General features: G+C 41.0%; 2 protein-coding genes across 2 annotated transcripts in view; one reads left to right on the top strand and one right to left on the bottom strand.

Annotated features, from left to right (window-relative positions):
- LOC133614777 (uncharacterized) overlaps window positions 1-6,335 on the top strand; it is a 56,656-nt gene extending 50,321 nt beyond the window's left edge. The window contains exon 21 of the mRNA XM_061973011.1: window positions 6,008-6,335. The gene's annotated coding sequence lies outside the window, so the exon portion shown is untranslated. The remainder of the gene's footprint in view (window positions 1-6,007) is intronic.
- Window positions 195-23,081, bottom strand: LOC133614927 (zona pellucida-like domain-containing protein 1). Its single transcript, XM_061973291.1, has 10 exons — window positions 23,068-23,081; window positions 22,739-22,842; window positions 19,141-19,367; window positions 18,882-19,066; window positions 18,730-18,802; window positions 12,648-12,745; window positions 12,491-12,571; window positions 12,232-12,403; window positions 2,645-2,750; window positions 195-268 (listed from the first exon to the last, which is right to left on the bottom strand). Exons 1-10 carry the CDS (start codon window positions 23,079-23,081, stop codon window positions 195-197), a joined length of 1,134 nt encoding a protein of 377 aa, XP_061829275.1.
- Between the last annotated feature and the right edge of the window lie 2,023 nt (window positions 23,082-25,104).

Raw genomic sequence — 25,104 nt, 5'->3', positions numbered from 1 at the left:
ACATTTTACTTGGAGGGATCACAAAAACAAACACTGCAGAAGAAATGTCCACAAATCAAACCAAAAACCTTCAAATTGTACTTTTATGCCCTCTGGACCTTTTGTAAGTGTATACTGGCTACAAGCCGTCCTAACATCCAAATCATTTCCAAGCTTTTATTCTAACATTAAAACGTAACGTTGCTTCAAAATATCTATTGGAGTAACAGGGCGACGATGCAGACCATGACCCCCACCACGGGGTCGCTGTAGCTGCTCTCCGATGAGCCTGAAAGAAAGAAAAATGACTCAATTATTGTATGTTTTTTTGTGGAGAATATGATCCTCGGAAAAAAATCCCATTACTTTTTTTATTCAAATAGACAGCAACAGACATATTCACATTCTTACCTTGAAGAGCTGCATTGGTTTGAAAATCTCCTGAAATGTAATACAAATAAAAAAAATACGAAGTCATATACAAAATCTGTGTGGTGAATCATTTACCTAATTGGTGCAGCAGTTAGTTTATCGGTTAAGGTGGACTAAATAACACGTAAAAACATCCAAGCTAAGTTAAGCAACACACACACACATATATACATACATACATACATACATACATACATACATACATACATACATATATATATATATATATATATATATATATATATATATATATATATATATATATATATATTACATATATATATATATCTATATATATATATTAAGTTAGGTCAGGAAAAAACACAGAGGCTATTTCATCCCCACAAGCCTGTTTTGCAGGTTTCCCTGCTCTTCAGGTGATTTTATTTATAATATCCCCTTCTTCTTCTGTCGTGTGTCTAGATTTTCAGCTCTGTTGAGGCGAGCCAGGTCAACGTGTCATCGTCCAGGTCAAACTGGACGATAATATCCCCTGAAGAGCAGGGAAACCTACGAACCAGGCTTATAGGGAAATCCAATGAATTTACTTAAATGGTGCAGCAGTTAGTTTATCGGTTAAGGTGGAATAAATAACACATAAAAACATCCAAGCTAAGTTAAGCAACATATATATTGCAACGATAGTAAATACAGTAACTACTGTGTAGGGAGGTGTTTAGGGCACGTCCGACCGGTAGGAGGCCACGGGGAAGACCCAGGACACGTTGGGAAGACTATGTCTCCCGGCTGGCCTGGGAACACCTCGGGATCCCCCGGGAAGAGCTGGACGAAGTGGTTGGGGAGAGGAAAGTCTGTGCTTCCCTGCTTAGGCTTCTGCCCCCGCGACCCGACCTCGGATAAGCGGAAGAAGATGGATGGATGGATGGATGTATATATGTATATATATGTATATATTAGAGATGCGCGGATAGGCAATTATTTCATCCGCAACCGCATCACAAAAGTCGTCAACCATCCGCATCCACCCGAATTAACATTTAATCAACACCGCACCCGCCCGCACCCGCCCGTTGTTATATATCTAATATAGACGATGCAAGGTATTAGTGAGGTTATAAAGCTTTTGCCTGTTAAAGAAAGGAGACTGATGCAGAGACATTCAATGCGTGCCACGCTGTCACGGCCCAGACGCACACCAGTGCGCAATCATCTGGGAGCCGCGCTGAGCGCACGTCCAAGCGCGCGGAGGTGCGATGTCCCTCGCAACCGCGGCGGCTCCACCCGGGCTCGCGCCCGAGGCTTCAGCGCGCACCGCGGCGGCCATCCTACTGATGGTGGAAACTTTACACTAGACTTCAGGCAACGTGGATCCTGTGCCTCTCCTGTCTTCCTCCAGACTCTGGGACCTCGATTTCCAAAGGAAATGCAAAATTTGCATGGTTGGGTGATGGTTTGGGGTGCCATGTCATCTGCTGGTGTCGGTCCACTCTGTTTCCTGAGATCCAGGGTCAACGCAGCCGTCTACCAGCAAGTTTTAGAGCACTTCATGCTTCCTGCTGCTGACCTGCTCTATGGAGATGGAGATTTCAAGTTCCAACAGGATTTGGCGCCTGCACACAGCGCAAAATCTACCCGTGCCTGGTTTACGGACCATGGTATTTCTGTTCTAAATTGGCCCGCCAACTCCCCTGACCTTAGCCCCATAGAAAATCTGTGGGGTATTGTGAAAAGGAAGATGCAGAATGCCAGACCCAAAAACGCAGAAGAGTTGAAGGCCACTATCAGAGCAACCTGGGCTCTCATAACACCTGAGCAGTGCCAGAAACTCATCGACTCCATGCCACGCCGCATTAACGCAGTAATTGAGGCAAAAGGAGCTCCAACCAAGTATTGAGTATTGTATATGCTCATATTTTTCATTTTCATACTTTTCAGTTGGCCAACATTTCTAAAAATCCCTTTTTTGTATTAGCCTTAAGTAATATTCTAATTTTGTGACACACGGAATTTTGGATTTTCATTTGTTGCCACTTCAAATCATCAAAATTAAATGAAATAAACATTTGAATGCATCAGTCTGTGTGCAATGAATAAATATAATGTACAAGTTACACCTTTTGAATGCAATTACTGAAATAAATCAAGTTTTTCAAAATATTCTAATTTACTGGCTTTTACCTGTATATATATTATATATATATATTTATTTATTTTTTATTTTTTTACTGTATTTCTTTATTTATTTTTACTTAATATGGGTTCAAATACACACCTGCTCCTTGTTTGGCCACCACAATTACCGGCGAGGTGACTGTAGCGTTAGCCACGTCGTCTTCATCAGCCTCTCTTCTTCGTCTTCTTCCTTGAGTTCCACATTCCTGTTCAAATTAAATATTAAAAAGATGAACTAAATATTATCTCGACAGTTTTGAAACCAATTTCCATCCATTTTCTACCGCTTGCAACAATAGTAAATACAGTAAGTAACTACTTTGTGAACAGAAAATATTCTTGTTATTTACCAGGCAGACATTCAACAACAAAACAATTATGGCTACATATGGTGCACACATAAATACAGTGGATTTTTTATTCTGGGGGAGGTAACTTTGACACTCAAACGGCAAAAAGAAAAACTAAATTCATGTTTGTGTACATTTTCTGCATGTTAGCTAGTAGACTCTATCTCACGATTGACATTGTCTTGTTTTTGTGTCGTCTTTCTAACACCGTTAAAGACACGGCAACAATTCGATCATGTTGAGTTACATTAATATATACCATAGCTTGTTTGTGTGTGACAGGAAGAAAAGCTCACTTAAGGGGAAATCGCTTGGCACCAGCTGTTCTATTTGAGCTGATATCACACCAAATTGGTGCCATTAGGATGATAATACGTTTAAATGCACAATGAAATAACTGCATTGTTGGTTTCCTGCACATTGATATTATTACACATTCAATAAATACAATTTAAAAGATTCATTAAAAACATGTGTACAATTAGACTTACAGTACAATGAAATATACTAATTGAATTTTTTTTAAAACAAACACCTTCAGAAGGTGTTGGATCGGTGGAGGGAATACTTCGAAGACCTCCTCAATCCCACCAACACGTCTTCCTATGAGGAAGCAGTGCCTGGGGAATCTGTGGTGGGCTCTCCTATTTCTGGGGCTGAGGTTGCTGAGGTAGTTAAAAAGCTCCTCGGTGGCAAGGCCCCGGGGGTGGATGAGATCCGCCCGGAGTTCCTTAAGGCTCTGGATGCTGTAGGGCTGTCTTGGTTGACAAGACTCTGCAGCATCGCGTGGACATCGGGGGCAGTACCTCTGGATTGGCAGACCGGGGTGGTGGTTCCTCTCTTTAAAAAGGGGAACCGGAGGGTGTGTTCTAACTATCGTGGGATCACACTCCTCAGCCTTCCCGGTAAGGTCTATTCAGGTGTACTGGAGAGGAGGCTACGCCGGATAGTCGAACCTCGGATTCAGGAGGAACAGTGTGGTTTTCGTCCTGGTCGTGGAACTGTGGACCAGCTCTTTACTCTCGGCAGGGTCCTTGAGGGTGCATGGGAGTTTGCCCAACCAGTCTACATGTGCTTTGTGGACTTGGAGAAGGCATTCGACCGTGTCCCTCGGGAAGTCCTGTGGGGAGTGCTCAGAGAGTTTGGGGTTTCGGACTGTCTGATTGTGGCGGTCCACTCCCTGTATGATCAGTGTCAGAGCTTGGTTCGCATTGCCGGCAGTAAGTCGGACACGTTTCCGGTGAGGGTTGGACTCCGCCAAGGCTGCCCTTTGTCACCGATTCTGTTCATAACTTTTATGGACAGAATTTCTAGGCGCAGTCAAGGCGTTGAGGGGATCCGGTTTGGTGACTGCAGGATTAGGTCTCTGCTTTTTGCAGATGATTTGGTCCTGATGGCTTCATCTGGCCAGGATCTTCAGCTCTCACTGGATCGGTTCGCAGCTGAGTGTGAAGCCACTGGGGTGAGAATCAGCACCTCCAAGTCCGAGTCCATGGTTCTCGCCCGGAAAAGGGTGGAGTGCCATCTCCGGGTTGGGGAGGAGATCTTGCCCCAAGTGGAGGAGTTCAAGTACCTCGGAGTCTTGTTCACGAGTGAGGGAAGAGTGGATCGTGAGATCGACAGGCGGATCGGTGCGGCATCTTCAGTAATGCGGACGCTGTATCGATCCGTTGTGGTGAAGAAGGAGCTGAGCCGGAAGGCAAAGCTCTCGATTTACCGGTCGATCTACGTTCCCATCCTCACCTATGGTCATGAGCTTTGGGTTATGACCGAAAGGACAAGATAACGGGTACAAGCGGCCGAAATGAGTTTCCTCCGTCGGGTGGCGGGGCTCTCCCTTAGAGATAGGGTGAGAAGCTCTGTCATCCGGGGGGAGCTCAAAGTAAATCCGCTGCTCCTCCACATCGAGAGGAGCCAGATGAGGTGGTTCGGGCATCTGGTCAGGATGCCACCCGAGCGCCTCCCTAAGGAGGTGTTTAGGGTATGTCCGACCGGTAGGAGGCCACGAGGAAGACCCAGGACACGTTGGGAAGACTATGTCTCCCGGCTGGCCTGGGAACGCCTCGGGATCCCCCGGGAGGAGCTGGACGAAGTGGCTGGGGAGAGGGAAGTCTGGGCTTCCCTGCTTAGGCTGCTGCCCCCGCGACCCGACCTCGGATAAGCGGAAGAAGATGGATGGATGGATGGATGGAAACACCTTCAGGTGACAAAAGCTGACATTTTGGTCTTTTCAGTAAATTCTTGCTGTATTTTGGCCATAATTCTTCTTGTTACTTCATTATACAAAATGTTTACTATGAGGGGTTTTTGATGTTAAATGTAAAAAATATTAGTGTCCAATTTTTTCAATACCTCAAAACCAAACATGATATAAAAGTCATTTATCATTCAATTGGCATAAAACATGTTGGATTCATATTCTATTTAACTTTTTTTTTTTCTCAAATCTTTGCTCAAAATTTGTTTTAACCCTCTGAAGGTCTTTTGATCAAATGACGTCACAATTTTCCATTAATATAAAATTGCGTAAGACAAGTTATTTTTACTCATTTAAACCTGAAACATATGATCGAAATGTTTTTAAAAGTGTGAAAAATGTAGAAAAAAATGCATGTTCGGATGACCCTGTGCAATTGTGTCACTTCTAAAACAATACCAATATAAGAGCCTTGAATATTGGCCGATACTGATTTTCATTAGATGCGATATCAGCAGGACCGTACATACTTGTATTATGTTGTACGGTAGGATATAAAAAAAGTTGGCTCAAGTGAAATGAGTCAAACTGGTTATTGTTTTTGGCGACACATGGTGGCCACAATAGTTCATTACGCTCATGACGCGGTTGCCACGACCCGGGCGCACGTCGGTGCGCATTCATCTCCGAGAGTGCGCCAGACTGGCGGCAGCAAGCAGCTGCAATCAATCGCCGGCAATCAGCACACCCGGAGCTGATGATCAGACCCACCTTGATAAGCCTGCTCAACCTGCTATCCCATGCCGGAACGTAACCATCCGTTCCCGTACGGTAAGCCGTCTACATGCTTGATGCAATCCTGATCTCCCTGTGTTTTCCCCTCAGTGTTTCATTTTGCCTTCCTTGTCGTCCCCAGCAGTCTGCCTTTGTTCCCGCGTCGACGAGTGTGCGTCTCGTCAGTTCTTGTTTCTCTGCTTCCCGGACTGCCTCCTCCATCCTCGACCCCCGCTTGGACACGGACCTTCTTTGCCCCCGCTATGGCCCCCGACTTCCCGCTTGCTTCACGGACCTCCGAGTGCTGCCTTGTCCCTCCTCTCGTTCAACATTTACGGTAACACTCAACAGCCGATCTCCACACATAGTCTCACACCACATACACTTTTGGATCTAGTTCACAATCCATTTCCTTAGTTTATATTATTATTGTTTGACTATTATATACATAGTTCGTATAAATAATAAATCATAGAGCAATGTTGCCCCCTGTTGTCTGTGCCGTTTTACTCCTCCCGTACGTAACAGCAGTAAGTTAAATAATGCGAACACGTTTGTTCCTAGACACCTTCTAATACGCTTCTGCCTTGGAGACTTTGTATGTGTAAAAACTATAATTACGTGATACATTTGTATATTAACACATTTTAGATTGCAATATTGTTCAATAAGGACACTTATTTACATGCTTGATATTTTTGTTTATGACTGAAGTTTATTAGGAAATTGGAGTAAAAAAAAACGCTGAAAAAACATGACTCCTAAATGTTTTTATGCCGTTTAAAAACATAAGGAAGGTTTTTACCTGCCAATTCCGGCACCGGTCATCCATGAGTGATATCGGCCGATACCAAAACTGATACTGATCACATATATTAATTGTATATTTTTTTAATGTATTTATGGGGAGTACTATTGACAGTTTAACAATTATGGAGACATATAATTAGCTGCTAGCTAAGTAAGCAAAAGTATCAACGACAGGGGATCGACAGTAGTGATCTGTATCTCTTTATCCCAATTGTACTTCAATATTATTCTAAATAAAATAAAACGGACAAGCGGTAGAAAATGGATGGGTTTAGTTCTAATTCACACTTTAGGCATGGTACTATGGGTTTACAATTTACGTTACGTCACGACTGTAACCCGGGTGGTTCAGCCCCCCTCCCTTCGTCCCATTTCGCGAGGAGACGCAAACCCTGGTCGGCCGCATTCGAGGCGAGCGTGCTGACCACCGAGCTAAAAGCCCGGGCTGGCTACTTTTAGCACTGCAGCAACCCCGGCTTCAATATACAGTAACGCAGGTGGTTCGGACCATGCCTTTATCCCCATGCTGCATGGGGACGCAAACCCTGGTCGTCTGTATTAGAAGCTTGCGTGCTGACCACCGAGCTAAAAGCCCGGGCTGGCACACTTGGCAATCGCAGCAACCCAGGTTCGGGTCCAGGTGACGTCACCAATGTAACCCAGGTGGTTTGGCCTCCTGCCTTTATCCCGTTCCGCGCGGGAACGCGAACTCTGGTCGTCCGCGTGAGAGGCAAGTGTGCTGACCTCCGAGCTATTAACCCAGACTGGCTAACTCGGCAGCCAGCACACTCTTGAATTTGCTAGGGAGTGATGTTTGCTAACGTACACAAATCTCCGTTACACTAGCTCAAGGGTCAGCAACCCGCGGCTCTTTAGCGCCGCCCTAGTGGCACCCTGGAGCATTTTTTTTAAAGTATTGAAAAATATGGGGGGAAAATAATTGTTTTGTTTTAGTATGTTTTTTGTTTGTGGACAAACATGACACAGACCATCCCACTTGCTAGAACTACCACTGTTTAATATGTTTGTGTTTGCTTCACTGATGAGACTATTTGGTGAACATCGTTTTGTCCTACTAATTTCGGCGGTTCCTGAACTCACCATAGTGTGGACTGTGACGCAATAGTTTGTTTACATGTCAAATCTTCCACTCCTTCTTTGTCTCATTTTGTCCACCAAACTTTTTATGCTGTGCGTGAATGCACAAAGGTGCGCTTTGTTGATGTTATTGACTTGTTGGAGTGCTAATCAGGCATATTTGATCAGTGCATGACTGCAAGCTAATCAATGCTAACATGCTATTTAGGCTAGCTGTATGTACAAATTGCATCATTATGCCTATTTGAGCTCATTTAATAACCTTTACTTGTATTCTCTTTGTACATAATTTAGTTTTGCAGGTCTAATGACACATTATCTGTATGTAATATTGGCTGCATTTCTGATGTTGTTTGTGTGCCATGTTGTTCCAGACCACAGCAAATATTACCTAGCTTGCCAACGATTGTAATCAATCTATTAAAAGAAGACAGCCTGCCGTTTCCTTTAACTTGGACACACACATCTATACCTTTGGCCATTAGAGGCCAGTAATTTCCAGGAGTTATCTCACCTGAGTAGCCTCTGATTTACTAATATTTTCTAATGTTGTAAAAATGTGTAGAATAAATATTACATTTCTGTCAACGAAGATTTGCTTCAGCCTGCGACACATAGTCATTTTGATAGTAGGCTATTATAGCTAATATAGACACTGACATCATGTGTTTCCTTCATTATAAGACTTTTAAAGTCATTTTGATAGTAGGCTATTATAGCTAATATAGACACTTGCGTCATGTGTTGTCTTCATTATAAGACTTTTAAAGTCATTTTGATAGTAGGCTAATATAGACACTTACGTCATGTGTTGCCTTCATTATAACACTTATATAAGACTTTTAAAGTAATTTTGATAGTAGGCTATTATAGCTAATATAGACACTTACGTCATGTGTTGTCTTCATTATAACACTTATATAAGACTTTTAAAGTCATTTTGATAGTAGGCTACTATAGCTAATATAGACACTTGTGTCATGTGGCGCCTTCATCATAAGACTTTTAATTTTTTGCGACTCCAGACAGATTTGTTTTTATATTTTTGGTCCAATATGGCTCAACGTTTTTGGTTGCCGGCCCCTGCACTAGCTCGAAATAATATTAAGGAATACGTGCTAAGTGAACTTTAAGTTAAGTGTAGATGGAACTTTGTTGCAAAGGAAAGTTAGCAGTTTCTAACAGGTACTATTTTGTAGATAGTTGTTTTTGTATAGTTATTGTGTGCCCCACCCGGATTAATTGCGGCCTTGGACGTGCTGGCCCCCGCCAGGTTCGGTCTTGTGAACGCAAGATCTTTGACAAACAAAACTTTTATCCTGAAGGATTTCTTCACTTCCCGCGGACTGGACTTCCTCTGTGTGACGGAGACATGGCTGAGAGCCGGTGAGTCCGCCCCTCTTAATGAACTTCTGCCTTCGGAGTGTTCCTACTTTAATTCCCCACGGCCGTCCGGTCGAAAAGGAGGAGGATTAGCAGTCGTTTTTAAAAATGACTTTAAATGCCGTCAGATCCGCCTACAATCCTCCTTTTCAAGCTTCGAACTGTGCATGTTTGAACTGGGTCTTTCTGATGTCGTCCTGTGTGCCGTCATCTATCGACCACCCAAGTACCACAAAGACTTTATAACTGACTTTTCTGAATTTCTGGCTGAAATCCTGCCCAAATATGATCGTGTCCTTATTGTGGGTGATTTTAATATTCACACCTGCTGCCCAGATGAGCCGCTTTCCAGGAGCTTCCTGAATATAATCGACTCATTTAACTTTGTACAGTCTGTGTGTGGTTCTACACATGAACGCGGGCATACACTCGATTTAGTGCTCTCGTATGGTTTGTGTGTTTTTAATTTGGACATTTGCGACGCTGTGTTCTCTGATCACATGCCGATCCTGTTTGATATTGCCACGCAGTGTCCAGTTAAATTGTGCGCACCGCCCCAACGCTCTCGCATGTTTAATTCTTCGTCTCCTGCTCGGTTCTCCTCTATTTTTTTGACTCTTTGTGATGATAATTCTGCAGCATCTGTGTGTCTGAATACTGAAGAGTTGGTTTCTGGGTTCAACTCTATCTGTTCACAAACACTGGACACGATCGCGCCTTTCAAATGCCGCCGCGCTAAAACCACGCCTCAACCCTGGTTGAATGACGTCACTCGGGCTGCCAGGCGCGTATGTAGAAGAGCAGAGAGAAAATGGAAAAAAGACAGGCTGCATGTGTCCTTTGCCATTTTTAAAGAAAGCCTGTTTTCCTTTCAGATGACTGTAAAAGCAGAAATGAATATATATCTATCTCAGATTATATCTTCTAACTGTAACAACCCCAGAGTTCTGTTTAAAACTATTAACACTGTCATTGATGCTCCCAAATCTGCTGGTTTTGATGCTTCTTTTGAATTCTGTGAAAATTGTCTCCATTTTTTCACTGACAAAATTGTGTCAACTAGAGCCAGTCTATCTCAGCCTTCATATGACCCTTCTGTTCCCCTGCATTTCTCTTCTGTTTTCCATCAGTTTGAGCCGGTGTCCTTTTCTTTTTTAAGTGACACAGTTAGTCGTATGAAGCCCTCTGGTTCTCCTGCAGATGCCCTCCCACCTCGCCTGTTTAAGGAGGTACTTGCTACTATTGGATCAAGTGTCCTTAACATTATCAATAGTAGCCTCTCTTCTGGAATAGTTCCAGTAGAGTTTAAACATGCAGTGGTACGACCTCTACTTAAAAAACCCAGCCTCGACCCCTCTCTCCTCTCTAACTTCAGACCTATCTCTAATCTTCCATACATTTCCAAAATATTAGAGAAGGTTGTCTACAGTCAGTTGCTGCCCTTCTTAGAGGATAATGGTATCACTGAGCTGTTCCAGTCCGGTTTTAAAGCCCTCCACAGCACAGAGTCAGCGCTTCTAAAAGTTTTTAACGATATCCTCCTGTCCACTGATTCTGGTAAATATGTTGTCCTGGTGCTTTTAGATCTGTCTGCTGCGTTCGACACCGTCGACCACGCCACCTTAATCACTCGTCTTGAGAACTGTGTGGGCATTAAGGGCGCCGCCCTCAACTGGTTCCGGTCGTACCTAACCGACAGGAGTTTTTGTGTAAAAGTAGACAGTTTTATGTCGTCCACAGCTCCTTTACCACATGGGGTCCCCCAGGGTTCAATCCTTGCCCCAATTTTATTTGCGCTTTACCTTCTCCCCCTTGGTTCTATTTTTAGGAAGTACAGTATTGCATTTCATTTTTATGCCGATGATTGCCAGATTTATTTTCCCATGGCACAAAATAACACGGTTCAAAGTCTTATTGACTGCCTGCACGACATCAAAGTCTGGCTTTCAGCTAACTTCCTGAGCCTAAATGAAGACAAAACAGAAGTTATGTTGTTCGGTCCAAGTCGCTCTCCCTCCCCCAACGTTGACCTCGGCACTCTGACCCCGTATCTCAGCGACTCTGTCACAAACCTGGGGGTAAAGTTTGACTCAGATTTTAAATTCGAAAAACAAATCAGCAGCGTCGTTCAAAAAAGCTTTTATCAATTACGCCAAATAGCGAAAGTGAAACCGCTTTTATCAAGACATGATCTTGAGAAATTAATCCACGCTTTTATCTCGACTCGTCTTGATTACTGTAATGCCCTGTATGTTGGCATTAGCCAGGCCTCCCTCGCCCGCCTGCAGCTCGTACAGAACTCTGCTGCTCGTCTGCTAACACAGACCCGCAGACGTGAGCACATCACCCCTATTTTAGCGTCCCTTCACTGGCTCCCTGTGCGTTACCGAATACATTTTAAACTCCTTTTATTTGTTTTTAAATGTCTAAACAACCTCGCGCCAACCTATCTCTCCGACCTCCTTCAGCCTTACTGCCCCACCCGATCCTTAAGATCAGCCGATCAGCTGCTGTTGACGGTCCCTGACACAAGGCTGAAGCTTAGAGGTGACAGAGCTTTCGCCGTTGCTGCTCCCAAGCTCTGGAACGACCTACCCCTGAGTGTTAGACAAGCCTCCTCTCTTCCTGTTTTTAAATCTCTCTTAAAAACATACTTTTATTCCATGGCTTTTAACACTGAGTGATATCCATCCTGCAATGGCGCCCCATAATACACCTGCTGTGATCCTGTTTTTATGTTTTTATGTTTTTATTAATTCTATTTTAATTATTTATTTTTTATCATGTTCTGTTTGTGTTGTGTTGTGTTTGCTCGGTACTCGTTTTATCTTTTAACCTGCTCATTGTACAGCACTTTGGCTACCCCTGTGGTAAATTTTAAATGTGCTTTATAAATAAAGTTGATTTGATTTGATTTGATTTGATACTACTGACTTTGTTTTGCTCAAACAATTGCATGTACCGAAAGAGACTAAGGAAGTAGTTTCAATGTTGTGTTGATATTGTTAAAGTGTCAATAGCATAAATACATTAAAAAAATAACCTTCATCCTGCTAGAAAATCAGCGAGACTTACCGGAAGTAGGGCGCTACAGGTGGACACCTCACACAGCCTGGTGACACAATGCAGGTAGAACGTGGACACAGTCAGATTTCTGTGCTCCAAGAATCTAAAGGCCTCGAAGGAGAAGCGCGCCTCCTGAGATTCGCCGTTGAGCTCCACTTTGGTCTGGGCGTCACGTGTACATCTTAGGAGGACAAAGAGAAGCGTGGGTGTTGTCCTCCGGCAGAGAAAGTGAAAGTGTCACGTTAAGTGGGACGCTTTGTGTACTTACCCGATGAAAAGGTCATAGTAGGCGTCGAAGTCGGGATACGGACTGGTGGTGGCGTAGCATCGGTCCAGCAGCACGTTGAACCTTTGGAAAGGATCATCAAGTGTCTTTTCATGTCCACTCTTTTAAAAAAGCAGGATCACTAAGCAGGGCGGTTTACCTGTCTGTTAGATTGGTGGCTGTGACAGCAACATAGATCGTGGTCTTCAGCTGCAGACCCGTCGATGGGATTGTAAGCGGAGTCAGGTACTGATCATCCTGACCAACCAGACCAAATGCAAGTTATTAAAAGTTTTAAAGCACAGTGGTGGATCTGGGGGAAGGTGGTCGCCAGTTTTTTTAGAATTTAGTTTTAGTCATTGTTTTTTCCTGAATTTTTGACACAGAAAAATTCCCAACTTTTTGACATTTAGAAAAAATCCCAATTTTTTTACACTTAGAAAAAATCCCAATTTTTTGACAAAAATATTTTCCGACTTTTTGACAAAAATAATTTCTGAGTTTTTGGCACTTAGAAAAATCCAGACTTTTTGACAAACATTTTCAATTTTTTAACACTTACAAAAAATTCAGACTTTTTGACACTCGGAAAAAAATCCTGACTTTTTGACACTTACAAAAAAATCCCGACTTTTTGACACTTGGAAAAAATCCCGACTTTTTGACACTTGGAAAAAATCCTGACTTTTTGACAAAAATGATTTCCGACTTTTTGACACTTAGAAAAATCCAGACTTTTTGACAAAAACATTTCCGACTTTTTAACACTTACAAAAAAATCCAGACTTTTTGACACTGATTTAAAAATCCCGACTTTTTGACAAACAAATGTTCCGACTTTTTGACACTTAGAAAAAAATCCCGACTTTTTGACACTTAGAAAAAATCCAGATTTTTTTACACTTAGAAAAAATCCCAACTTTTTGGCACTTAGAAAAATCCAGACTTTTTGACAAACATTTTCAATTTTTTAACACTTACAAAAAAAATCAGACTTTTTGACACTTGGAAAAAATCCTGACTTTTTGACAAAAATGATTTCCGACTTTTTGACACTTAGAAAAATCCAGACTTTTTGACAAAAACATTTCCGACTTTTTAACACTTACAAAAAAATCCAGACTTTTTGACACTGATAAAAAATCCCAAATTTTTGACAAACAAATGTTCCGACTTTTTGACACTTAGAAAAAAATCCCGACTTTTTGACACTTAGAAAAAATCCCGACTTTTTGACAAAAATAATTTCCGCCTTTTTGACAAAAATAATTTCCGACTTTTTGACAAAATAATGCCCGACTTTTTGAAACTTAAAAAAAATCCAGACTTTTTGACAAAAATTTCCGACTTTAAACACTTAGAAAAAATCCAGACTTTTTGACACTCTTAAAAAAATCCTGACTTTTTGACAAACAAATGTTCCGACTTTTTGACACTTAGAAAACTCTTGGATTGGTGGCTGTGACAGCAACATAGATCTTGGTCTATCTTGGTCTTCAGCTGCAGACCCGTTGATGGGATTGTACGCGGATTCTGGTACTGATCATCCTGACCAACCAGAATAAATGCAAGTTACTAAACGTTTTAAAGCACAGTGGTGGATCTGGGGTTAGGTGGTCGCCAGCTTTTTAGTATTTAGTTTTAGTCATTGTTTTTTTTTTAAATAAGAGGAACTCAGAGGTGGACGCGGGCAAATACTGCGGCATGGTCATGCTGGACGTTCAGAAGGCCTTTGACACCGCTAACCACGCTATACTGTTGGATAAGCTCAGAGCAATTGGATTTGATAAAACCTCATCGAGCTGGATGCAATCTTACTTGGAGGGGAGGAAACAGGTGGTAGAGGGGAACGGCACCGTGTCCCCCCGCCCCTCTCAGTAAGCTGTGGAGACCCCCAAGGCAATATATTAGGGCCTTTACTGTTCTTAATATACATAAACGACTTGTCATCGGCATGCGACTGTGAATTGTTTTTGTTTGCGGATGACTCGGCCCTGCTGGTATCCGGCAAGGACAAGTCACAGGTGGAGAAAATCCTCAGTGCTGAACTCTGTAGAATTTGCACCTGGCTCGCTGACAACAAGCTATCCATACACTTGGGTAAAACGGAGTCCATCCTATTTGGGTGCCACATCAACCTTAAGAAAGTCAGTGGCTTTACTATAAAAGTGGGTGACATTGTTATCACCAGGAAGGATGAGGTCATCCACATAGGTTCCATTCTCGAGGCTAATCTTTCCTGTGATGAAATGGCAACCAAGGTAATCAAAAAGGTCAACCAACGAACGAGTTTTCTCTATAGAATCTCCTCTCTGGTGAACAAAAGCACCATGAAGATTCTAGCGGGAACTCTCATTCAACCCTTTTTCGACTACGCTTGCACCTCCTGGTACCCCAGCACCTCCAAAACCCTCAAATCTATACTCCAAACATCCCAGAACAAGCTAGTCAGATTACTTCTAGACCTCCACCCCAGATCCCACCTCACTCCTACCCACTTCTCCAAAGTGGGCTGGCTCAGGGTGAAGGACAGAGTAATACAACTTGCACTGAGCCTAGTCTATAAAATCCGCTACACCTCCCTGATACCGAAGTACATGTCAAACTACTTCCTTAAATGACCTCCATAACCACAACACCAGAGGGAGCTCCACTAACCACGTTAAACCCAGATTCCGAACTAACAAAAGTCTTAACTCATTCTCTTTCTATGCCACATCAATGTGGAATGCACTCCCAACGGGTGTAAAAGAAAGTGCTTCTCTATCCTCCTTCAAAACCGCACTAAAAGAACACCTCCAGGCAACTTCAACCCTAAACTAACACCCTCCCTTCCACATCCTACCTCTTCGGATTGTAAATAATCAAATGTAGACAGTTTTTCTTATACTTTCTGATCTGTCTCTCTCTCTATGTCCACTACTTGCTGTACATATTCTACCAGGTCAGTCCTACACTGTTCCAATGTCCATTTCTCTGATGATGGAATTGTTGATGACTGAAGTGTTGATACCAACCAAACCTAACCCCCCACCCCTCCCTCCATATCCCACACCCTGGATTTTAAATAATGTAAATAATTCAATATATATACTCTGATGATTATCTTGTGTGTTGACTGTATTATGATGATAGCAGTGACGTGCAGTCAGGGGAGGCAGGTGAGGCGGGGCCTCACGTGCCAACATGGAAAGAAAAAAAATGTAAAAAGAAAAAAAAAAATTAAATTGTAATATGTATCCAGTGATTATACCATAAAATTATTTTCCATTTAACTTCACCAGTTTTAGATTATTTGTATTCAAAATCGCTGAATTTTCACATTTGCTGTTCAAATACTGACAAGAGACTTGCGGTGATCAGCAGCCAGTTGAGGCACGTCACTCAGTTGAGCCTCACCATGGATTGCGCAATGACTCGGCTAACTGCTGGCCTGCTGTGCAGTGAGACCGTATTGCTATATGAATTATATTATACATTTCCATAGTTTAGTTAGCTGAGGTATATAATGTACAGTGTATTTTGTCAACAACTGTATGCGTGTAACGTATTTCTTGTGCTGAGCAATCATAAAACGGCTGCGAAGACGCTGAGGCTGCAGAAGAAGTGACAACAAGCAGCAACAGTTAGTGATCGTTTATTTTTTCCTCTCGCCTGGACTTTTAACATGGAGGATTACATATCTAAAATAAAACAGTTTTCTAAACTGGACTTTCAATCGAAGCAGGAGGTAATACTTTAAGGAAGATCTCCATCGAGACAGAGAGACTTTTAAAACTGAAGAAAGATAAGGAAGACTTCTATAAACAAGTTATCAATGCTTTTGTTCAAAAGGAGCGGCGCATGGACTTCATTTATAAGTAAAGGTAAGACCATAATAACGTTTTTTTTTATTAAATGTGCTTTTTTGTCCTACAATTTGTATATGTAAAGTTAAAGTTAAAGTACCAATGATTGTCACACACACTAGGTGTGGTGAAATGTGTCCTCTGCATTTGACCCATCCCCTTGATCACCCCCTGGGAGGTGAGGGGAACAGTGGGCAGCAGCGGCGTCGCGCCCGGGAATCATTTTTGGTGATTTAACCCCCAATTCCAACCCTTGATGTTGAGTGCCAACTGTGCCAAGCAGGGAAGAATGCTGGTATGAGCTTTTAAACATAACCCGTTAACTGCTGCCAATCAAATGGTGAATAAGATACTCTTTAGGGTTCATATGTTTGTAAATCTGACTGTGATGAAGTCAGTGCCTCACCAGTCATGAACCTCACCGCACGTCACTGGATGATAGTATATACTGTATCTGTATCATGAATCAAATTAAGTGGACCCCGACTTAAACAAGTTGAAAAACTTATTCGGGTGTTACCATTTAGTGGTCAATTGTACGGAATATGTACTTCACTGTGCAATCTACTAATAAAAGTTTCAATCAATCACAGAGTAAAGCCGTTGGTCCTCCACATCGAGAGGAAGTCCGGGCATTTGGTCACCATGCCACCCCGAACGCCTCATTGGGGAGGTGTATAGGGCACTTTAAAGTTAAAGTTAAAGTACCACTGATAGTCACACACACACACTAGGTGTGGTGAAATTACCCTCTGCATTTGACCCATCGGGGGTCATCAACCCGCGGCTCTTTAGTGCCGCCTTAGTGGCTCCCTGGAGCATTTTTAAAAAAGGATTGCAAATGGAAAAAGATGGGGGTAAAATACAAACAAACCCAACAGTTTGTTTACATGTTACATTCTTCTTTGTCTCATTTTGTCCACCAAACATTTTATGCTGTATGTGAATGCACAAAGGTGCGCTTTGTTGATGTTATTGACTTGTTGGAGTGCTAATCAGGCATATTTGATCAGTGCATGACTGCAAGCTAATCAATGCTAACATGATATTTAGGCTAGCTGTATGTAAATATTGCATCATTATGCCTCGTTTGTAGATATATTTGAGCTCATTTAATATCCTTTACTTGCATCCTCTTTGTACCTAATTTAGTTTTGCATGTCTCATGACACATTATCTGTATGTAATATTGGCTGCATTTCAGATAGTTGTTTGTGTGCCATGTTGTTCCAGATCACAGCAAACATTACCTAGCTTGCCAAAGTTTGTAATAAATCCATTAAAAGAAGACAGCCTACCGTTTCCTTTAACTTGGACACACACATCTATACCTTTGGCCATTAAAAGCCAGTCATTTCCAGGAGTTATCTCACCTCCTGAGTAGCCTCTGATTTACTAATGGTTTCTGATGTTGTAAAAATGTGTAGAATAAATATTACATTTCAACATTTCTGTCAACAAAGATTTGCTTCAGCCTGCGACACATAGTCATTTTGATAGTAGGCGATTATAGATAATATAGACACTTACATCATGTTTTGTCTTCATTATAACACTTATATAAGACTTTTAAAGTAATTTTGATAGTAGGCTATTATAGCTAATATAGATACTTACATCATGTGTTGCCTTCATTATAACACTTATATACGGCTTTTAAAGTCATTTTGATAGTAGGCAATTATAGCTAATATAGACACTTACGTCATGTGTTGTCTTCATTATAACACTTATATAAGACTTTTAAAGTAATTTTGATAGTAGGCTATTATAGCTAATATAGACACTTACATCATGTGTTGCCTTCATTATAACACTTATATACGGCTTTTAAAGTCATTTTGATAGTAGGCAATTATAGCTAATATAGACACTTACGTCATATGTTGTCTTCATTATAACACTTATATAAGACTTTTAAAGTCATTTTGATAGTTGGCTAATATAGACACTTACGTCATGTGTTACCTTCATTATAAGACTTATATAAAGCTTTTTTCATTTTTTGCAGCTCCAGACAAATTAGTTTTCTGTGTTTTTGGTCCAATATGGCTCTTTCTACGTTTTGGGTTGCCGACCCCTGCCCTAGAGGAACAACGTCAATATATGTTTGATGAAACGGGATTATATGCATGAGTGTCAGTGTTAATATTTGAATGGGCAGGGGCGCCGAAAAGGGGGGGGGTAAAGGAGACGGATTCTAGGGGCCCATGATTGAAGGGGGCCCAGAGAGGCCCCTAATGATGATGAAATTATAATACAGAAAAAATAATGACACTGTGTTGGGGGCCCTGTAAAGATTATTTTCATGGGGCCCAAAATCCCATTCCCTGTGAATGGGTAATAGAAAAGTTGGCCCCCGAAAGTCAAAAAGGTTAAGAACCCCCGTCTTACGTCATAGAGCTGCAAGTTGAGCGTGCTGATGAAGCTGCCGTTGTTGTCTTGAATGGCCAAATTCACACCGGATCTGAAAGGAATCGAGGCAGAGGTTTCGTGAACGAGTGACGTTACACAGTGCCAGGGGGCGCCCCCTCCGCTCCACTCACACGCCCAGCTGGGTGTTGTTCAGCAGATACTGCATGGGGTAGAGGCAGGAGAACTTGTAGTAGAGTTGCGACCTGTAGGTGATCATACCCGACGACGGGTCGATGGAGGTCACGTCGCCGGAGATGTTGACAAACTGGACGTTGGAGAAGTCGGCGAACGCCCCCGTGCCGACCTGGTTGATGATCTGCAGAGAGCGACGATTTAAATTGCGTTCGAACGTCTCAGGCTTTTATTTCAGATTGCAAAGCGCGCACGTACGTTGAAGTCATTCCCGCACAACGTCAAGGAGCTCTCGTTTATGGGGAAGCTGAACTTCAACACGGGCGGGTCAACGGTCCAGTCGGCCTCCCCAAAACATTCGTCTTTAGTGTACTCGTTATTGAGCACCATCTGCGACTCGTTGTAGAGCTCTTGGTACACGGGGCAAAGGTAGATACTCAGGTCCATGTGCTCGGTGCCACACACCACCGTTATGTCAGAGTTTTCTGGGTCAAAACAGGGATATAATAAATGTTTGGGTGGTCTTCAGAAACACAAGAACTTCCAAAATGTATATTACAGTTGTGTTGCTTCTCGGGACGGTTTTGGCCTAAAAGGCTCCGTCTCAAAGAGTGGAAAACCCCATCTGCACCAAACTTCAGGAACTAGTTAATTGAACTTGTGAACGTAATGACTCTTGGAAAAAATAAGATTTATAAACTCTACAAATATTTAATAATGATAATTGTCCAGAGGTGTGGACTCGAGTCACATGACTTGGACTCGAGTCAGACTCGAGTCATGAATTTGATGACTTTAGACTCGACTTGACAAAACGTAAAAAGACTTGCAACTCGACTTAGACTTTAACATCAATGACTTGTGACTTCACTTGGACTTGAGCCTTTTGAATTGACATGACTTGACATGACTTGCTACTTTCCCCAAAACCCAAAGATGAAAAAGTTATTCGGGAGCGCTCCGTATTTTTCATTGTGTACTTGTCTATCAGCGTTGCGTGTGTCAGCTGGTGTGGTCTCAGTACAACAGCCAATCAAATTAGATCTACTTTGTTTTCATCACACAGCATTCATCCAATCAAATTGCAGGACAACCAACGAAGAAGACATGTCCAAACCACACGCCAGTGAACAAAAAATGATACCTAAAATAATTTTGTTTGGGTATAAAAATTACGAGGTGGTCAACACAAAACGGTTTGCAGTATGCAACACATGCGGTTTGAAAATTACTGATGGAGAGGCAACAACTTCCAACTTCGTCCGGCATTTGAAGTTGCACAAAGAACGGTAAGTTTTGAATGTAAGATAACGTTTATTGGCTAAGTAACGTGACTTTTATTTGCTGTGTAGTTAAATCAGTGAGGCTGTAAACTCACTGCTAACGTTATAACGTTATTGCAAACACGGGAATCTGTCGCAGTTCACTACCTTATTCATACTTTTCGTTCAGTGATTTTTTTTAAGCAGGGTTACGTTAGTCAATATATCACACGTAACGCTAGACGGCGGTCAGCAGCACCGCGTATTTTAGCCACCTAAAAAAAGACAAAAATAGTCAAATAAAGGTCAGTTAAAATGTATACTATATTATGAATATGTGTACCGTTTTAGCTAGCTTTCTGACATACTGTTGGTTGTTTACCTCAGTGGTCCCCAACCACCGGGCCGCGGCCCGGTACTGGTCCGTGGATCGATTGGTATCGGGCCGCACAAGAAATAATTTTTTTTTCCTTTCTTTTTTTAATTAAATCAACATACAAAACACAAGATACACTTACAAGTAGTGCACCAACCCAAAACAACTCTCTCCCCCCTTTTGTTCTGGGCATTGAACATGAAGACTCTTCCTTCACTGTTCCGAGTGGCCATGAGAGTCTTGGCAGTGCCTGCCTCCAGTGCTCCAGTGGAGCGAGTTTTCAGCCATGGTGGCATCATACTACGCCCCCATCGTGCACAAATGACTGACAGACTCTTGGCTAATTTGGTCTTTTGCAAATGCAATGCAGCATAGGGCCCTGACATATAAAAAGTACAACTTTTTTGTTATGTTCACGTATATGTCATGTTTTTTCAATGTTAACACTTTTGTACAAATAAGTACATTTGCACTTTATTTTTCAATGTGTTTGTTCTGTAAAGGAATGAGTTAATGTTTAAAATGACTGGTTAATAGTGCTATTATGAAGTGCAATGTCAGCACAATTTTCTTTCCTGCAATTTAAAATGCACTTGTTTTAATAAATAAATACAGCGTTTGAAAAGCATACACAATCTGTGTTAATATATTAGTCTGTGGTTAAAAGGACTTGAAAGGACTCGAAACTCAAAATGCAGGACTTAGGACTTGACTTGAGACTTTCCAGTCTTGACTTTGGACTTGACTCGGGGCTTGCCTGTCTTGACTCGGGACTTGACTCGGACTTGAGGGCAAAGACTTGAGACTTACTTGTGACTTGCAAAACAATGACTTGGTCCCACCTCTGTAATTGTCATTTCTGTATTATTTATTTCACTAACTGCTTCTTTGCTATCACTTTTGTCATCATATTTGTACATGTCCTATTTGCTGATGTTGCTCTATTGTTGTTGTTGTTGTTATTGTTGTTTGTTGTTGTCTCTGTCTTATCCCCCTCTTGTCCCCACAATTCCCCCCGTCTTCCTTTTTTCCTCTTTCTATCCCCTCCTGCTCCGGCCCAGCTGCACCAAATTATAATATAAATACATTGAATAAAGTCAAATACAAATAAGGCAACAAGAGAAGTATCCCATACACTTTTGTAAAGTACAGCTGATATGGACATCTACATCAACTATATGATTTGCCTAAGAAGCTGGACAGTACAAAAAAAATAAATAAATAAAATAAATAAACTCTACAAATATGAATAAATGGCAACTAACCTGGAAGCCTTCACTGACATATATTGAATCCTAACCTATAGACATTTACAAAAAATTGCTGTATCTTTTTTGTAGTTGTATTCCTTTTTTATAATTATTTTTTGTATTTTCCCCACACAACTATTGCTTTTTTTGTGTCACTTTTGATATGGTTTTGTCACAGTTGACTTGTTTTTTTTTGTGACTTTAAAAAAAAATGTTTTTATTTTTTTTTTACATCCAATCCAATCCACTTTATTTGTATAGCACATTTAAACAACATACATGTTTCCAAAGTGCTGCACAACAATATTAAAAACAATATTCAAATATTATCCTTAGCTCCACCAATGACTGAATAAAAACAAAAAATAAATAAATATAAAAACAATATAAAAATAAATATGATTAAAAACGATTTTAAAGGGTACAACCAATTAAAACAATAAATGGAAATCTAAATTTTAAAAACACAGAGGACCACAGAGGACCACACAACTCACGTAGTGTTAAAAGCCAAATAATCTGGCCACGAAAATGTGACTGTTTTCTTCTCTTTTAAGTGTGAAGGGTGGAGAGGTCTCCGGGAGGTGATCTGGTGATCACTTTCCTGAGGATCCTTGATGCCGAGGAATATTCATCCATCTTGCTATGGTCTAGATCGTCTGCTGATCCTGAGCCAGTGCAGGATGGATGGATATATACAATATCTGGGCACTTTTTCTAATAATGTCCATACTGTAAACCTTGAGTTGTTAAATCCCAAGTGCACCTCTCTCAAGCGTGCATGTGAGTGTGGGTGAGTGGATGTGTGCATGTATGAAGCGTCTGAGTGAGCAAAGTATGATTGTCAAATGGGATTTTAACTAGAAAATTCAATAAAATATATTTGCAAAGTGAAATAAAACAAAACAAGACAACACCAATGTGTAAACAAATAACTTTAAGTGTGACGGTATCAGATCTGTACATACCAGGTGGTCTGTTTGTGGGGCTAGTAATGCACTCTACTGGAATCTGAGCCTCGGTCCTCAAAATGAGTCCAAGCTGGCACACCAGGAGGACCAGCCTTGTTACCCTGGACAAATCAGCAGAAATGATTGTACAGTACGGCGCAGATCTCCACCAAGGCCAATCTATCATAAATATCCACATCATTGCAACAAGAGGATCCATGCACAAACAATTGTGTTTTAAGTATATTAAAATGAACGAACCCTCTCCAAATTTCATTTTAAAATATAATTAACGTAAAACTAAATAAATAAAAACAAGCATTTTTTTTAAAAGAAAGAGGTCTCACCTGTAAATCCTCATATTGCCTCTCCCAGTGGTGCACCGCCAAAGACTCATTTATACTGTCGCTGACAGGGCGTGTGGCATCCATCGGACAATAGCGCAACATGAGCTGTAACTTTAACATCGCCGTTTTGTTTCTACATTTTATACCTTGAAATTAGAATACTCTTCCAATGCAATTCATCAGCGGCCAACATTACGTACACCGAATAACATTCAATACCATAATTCTGTCATGCTCGGTCGGAGAGGGACTGCACGCACCAAGCAATATGTTCCAGTATTCATTTTACAGTGTGCAGCGATGAAAGAGAAGTGCATTGAACGTTTTTCTAACGTTTCGGTCTTCTCAGGTTTGCCCCATGACATAATTCAATGTTCGCCAAAAATGTCACTCAAACATTAGCATTTGTGTCAATGCAGAATTGTTGGTGCTCATATAGCTAGACAGATAAACGGATTACGATTCTTGGGATGGTGAGTCCATTCGGAATCGATTATCAATTCAACATGATTCTCGTAATATATTATTTTGGTATACAAATGCCAATAACATATTTTGCCTAAACATTTTTTTTTCATTTTTTTAATGATCACAGAATGTTAATTCATCGAGTAAAAATGGCAGCTTCTGCTTTACAATACTTAGGGTACAAATTTACAAAGACATTGAGAAGACATACAAATACCATACTAAAAAAAAAGGAACCCAAAAATGTATTAAATCAATAATAGTATAATAGTAGAAAAGTATCAATAATAATATAATCATCAGTATAGCTGTTTATTGCTGTTGATCCAAAAATGTATTCTTAAAAAGAAAAATTATATATATATATATATATATATATATATATATATATATATATATATATATATATATATATATATATATATATATATATATATATATATATGTATATGTATATGTATGTATATATATATATGTGTGTGTGTGTGTATGTATATATATGTGTATGTATATATATATGTATGTATGTATGTATGTATGTATGTATATATATATTGATACATTGTCATCCCATTGGGTTGAGTTTTTTTCTTGCCCTGATGTGGGATCTGAGCCGAGGATGTCGTTGTGGCTTGTGCAGCCCTTTGAGATACTCGTGATTTAGGGCTATATAAGTAAACTTTGATTTGATTCATCCATCCATCCATTTTCTACCGCTTGTCCCTTTTGGGGACGCGGGGGGTGCCAAAGCCTATCCCAGCTGCATTCGGGCAGAAGGCGGGATGATTCTTAAAAATTATGTATTAATTTAGAATCTGAAGAAAAATTGTGATTTGGATGTGAAGTGATATTTTGAGCACTCCTAGTACATAGATTATGTATCTACATTGATACGTACATAAATATGGATCCATACCATACTTTTCGGGCTATAGTGCATATTCAAACCGCATCTACCAAATTTTAGAATAAATAAATATTTTTTGCATATAGTAGCCGCATCGGACCGAAAACCGGTACAAACGTTTTTGTAAATATTTATTTACATACCTTAATTGTTTCCAAACTGTACCTGTCACACGGCAGTAAAACAGCTGATCAAACAAAACAGAAGACATCGTCATGAACCCACTCGCTGTGGAAGCCTGCACTCCAATCAGCTAAACAGACTTAATAACTCCACGGTGACGTTTTGGTCCGTTTACGAAACTGAAGCAACACAAAGAGATTGCCATTGTAAGGTAAGAATACTAACACCGATCCTTGTAAACATGTTAGCATAAACACTAATTCAAAAGATGCTAGCTTGATTAGATTACGATAGCACATACAAATATGCATGAAAACACTCCTACAGACATCAGACACGGGACGGTTTAGTAACTATGGATTGTTTTAGTTGTATTGTAAAACTTACAAACGTAGCTTGGAGTGATTAATGAATAATTATTTCCAGCAGAAACGCTATAGACGAATAATACAGGAAACGGGATATGCTTCCGGTTCAATGCACAAAACAGGAAGTGCATTTTCAATCCGCATCACCAGCACTGAGCGAACTCGTCCAAA

The sequence above is a fragment of the Nerophis lumbriciformis genome, linkage group LG17 (genome assembly GCF_033978685.3).
Source record: "Nerophis lumbriciformis linkage group LG17, RoL_Nlum_v2.1, whole genome shotgun sequence".
NCBI classification, from domain to species: domain Eukaryota; kingdom Metazoa; phylum Chordata; class Actinopteri; order Syngnathiformes; family Syngnathidae; genus Nerophis; species Nerophis lumbriciformis.
This window is presented reverse-complemented; position numbering and strand designations above follow the sequence as displayed.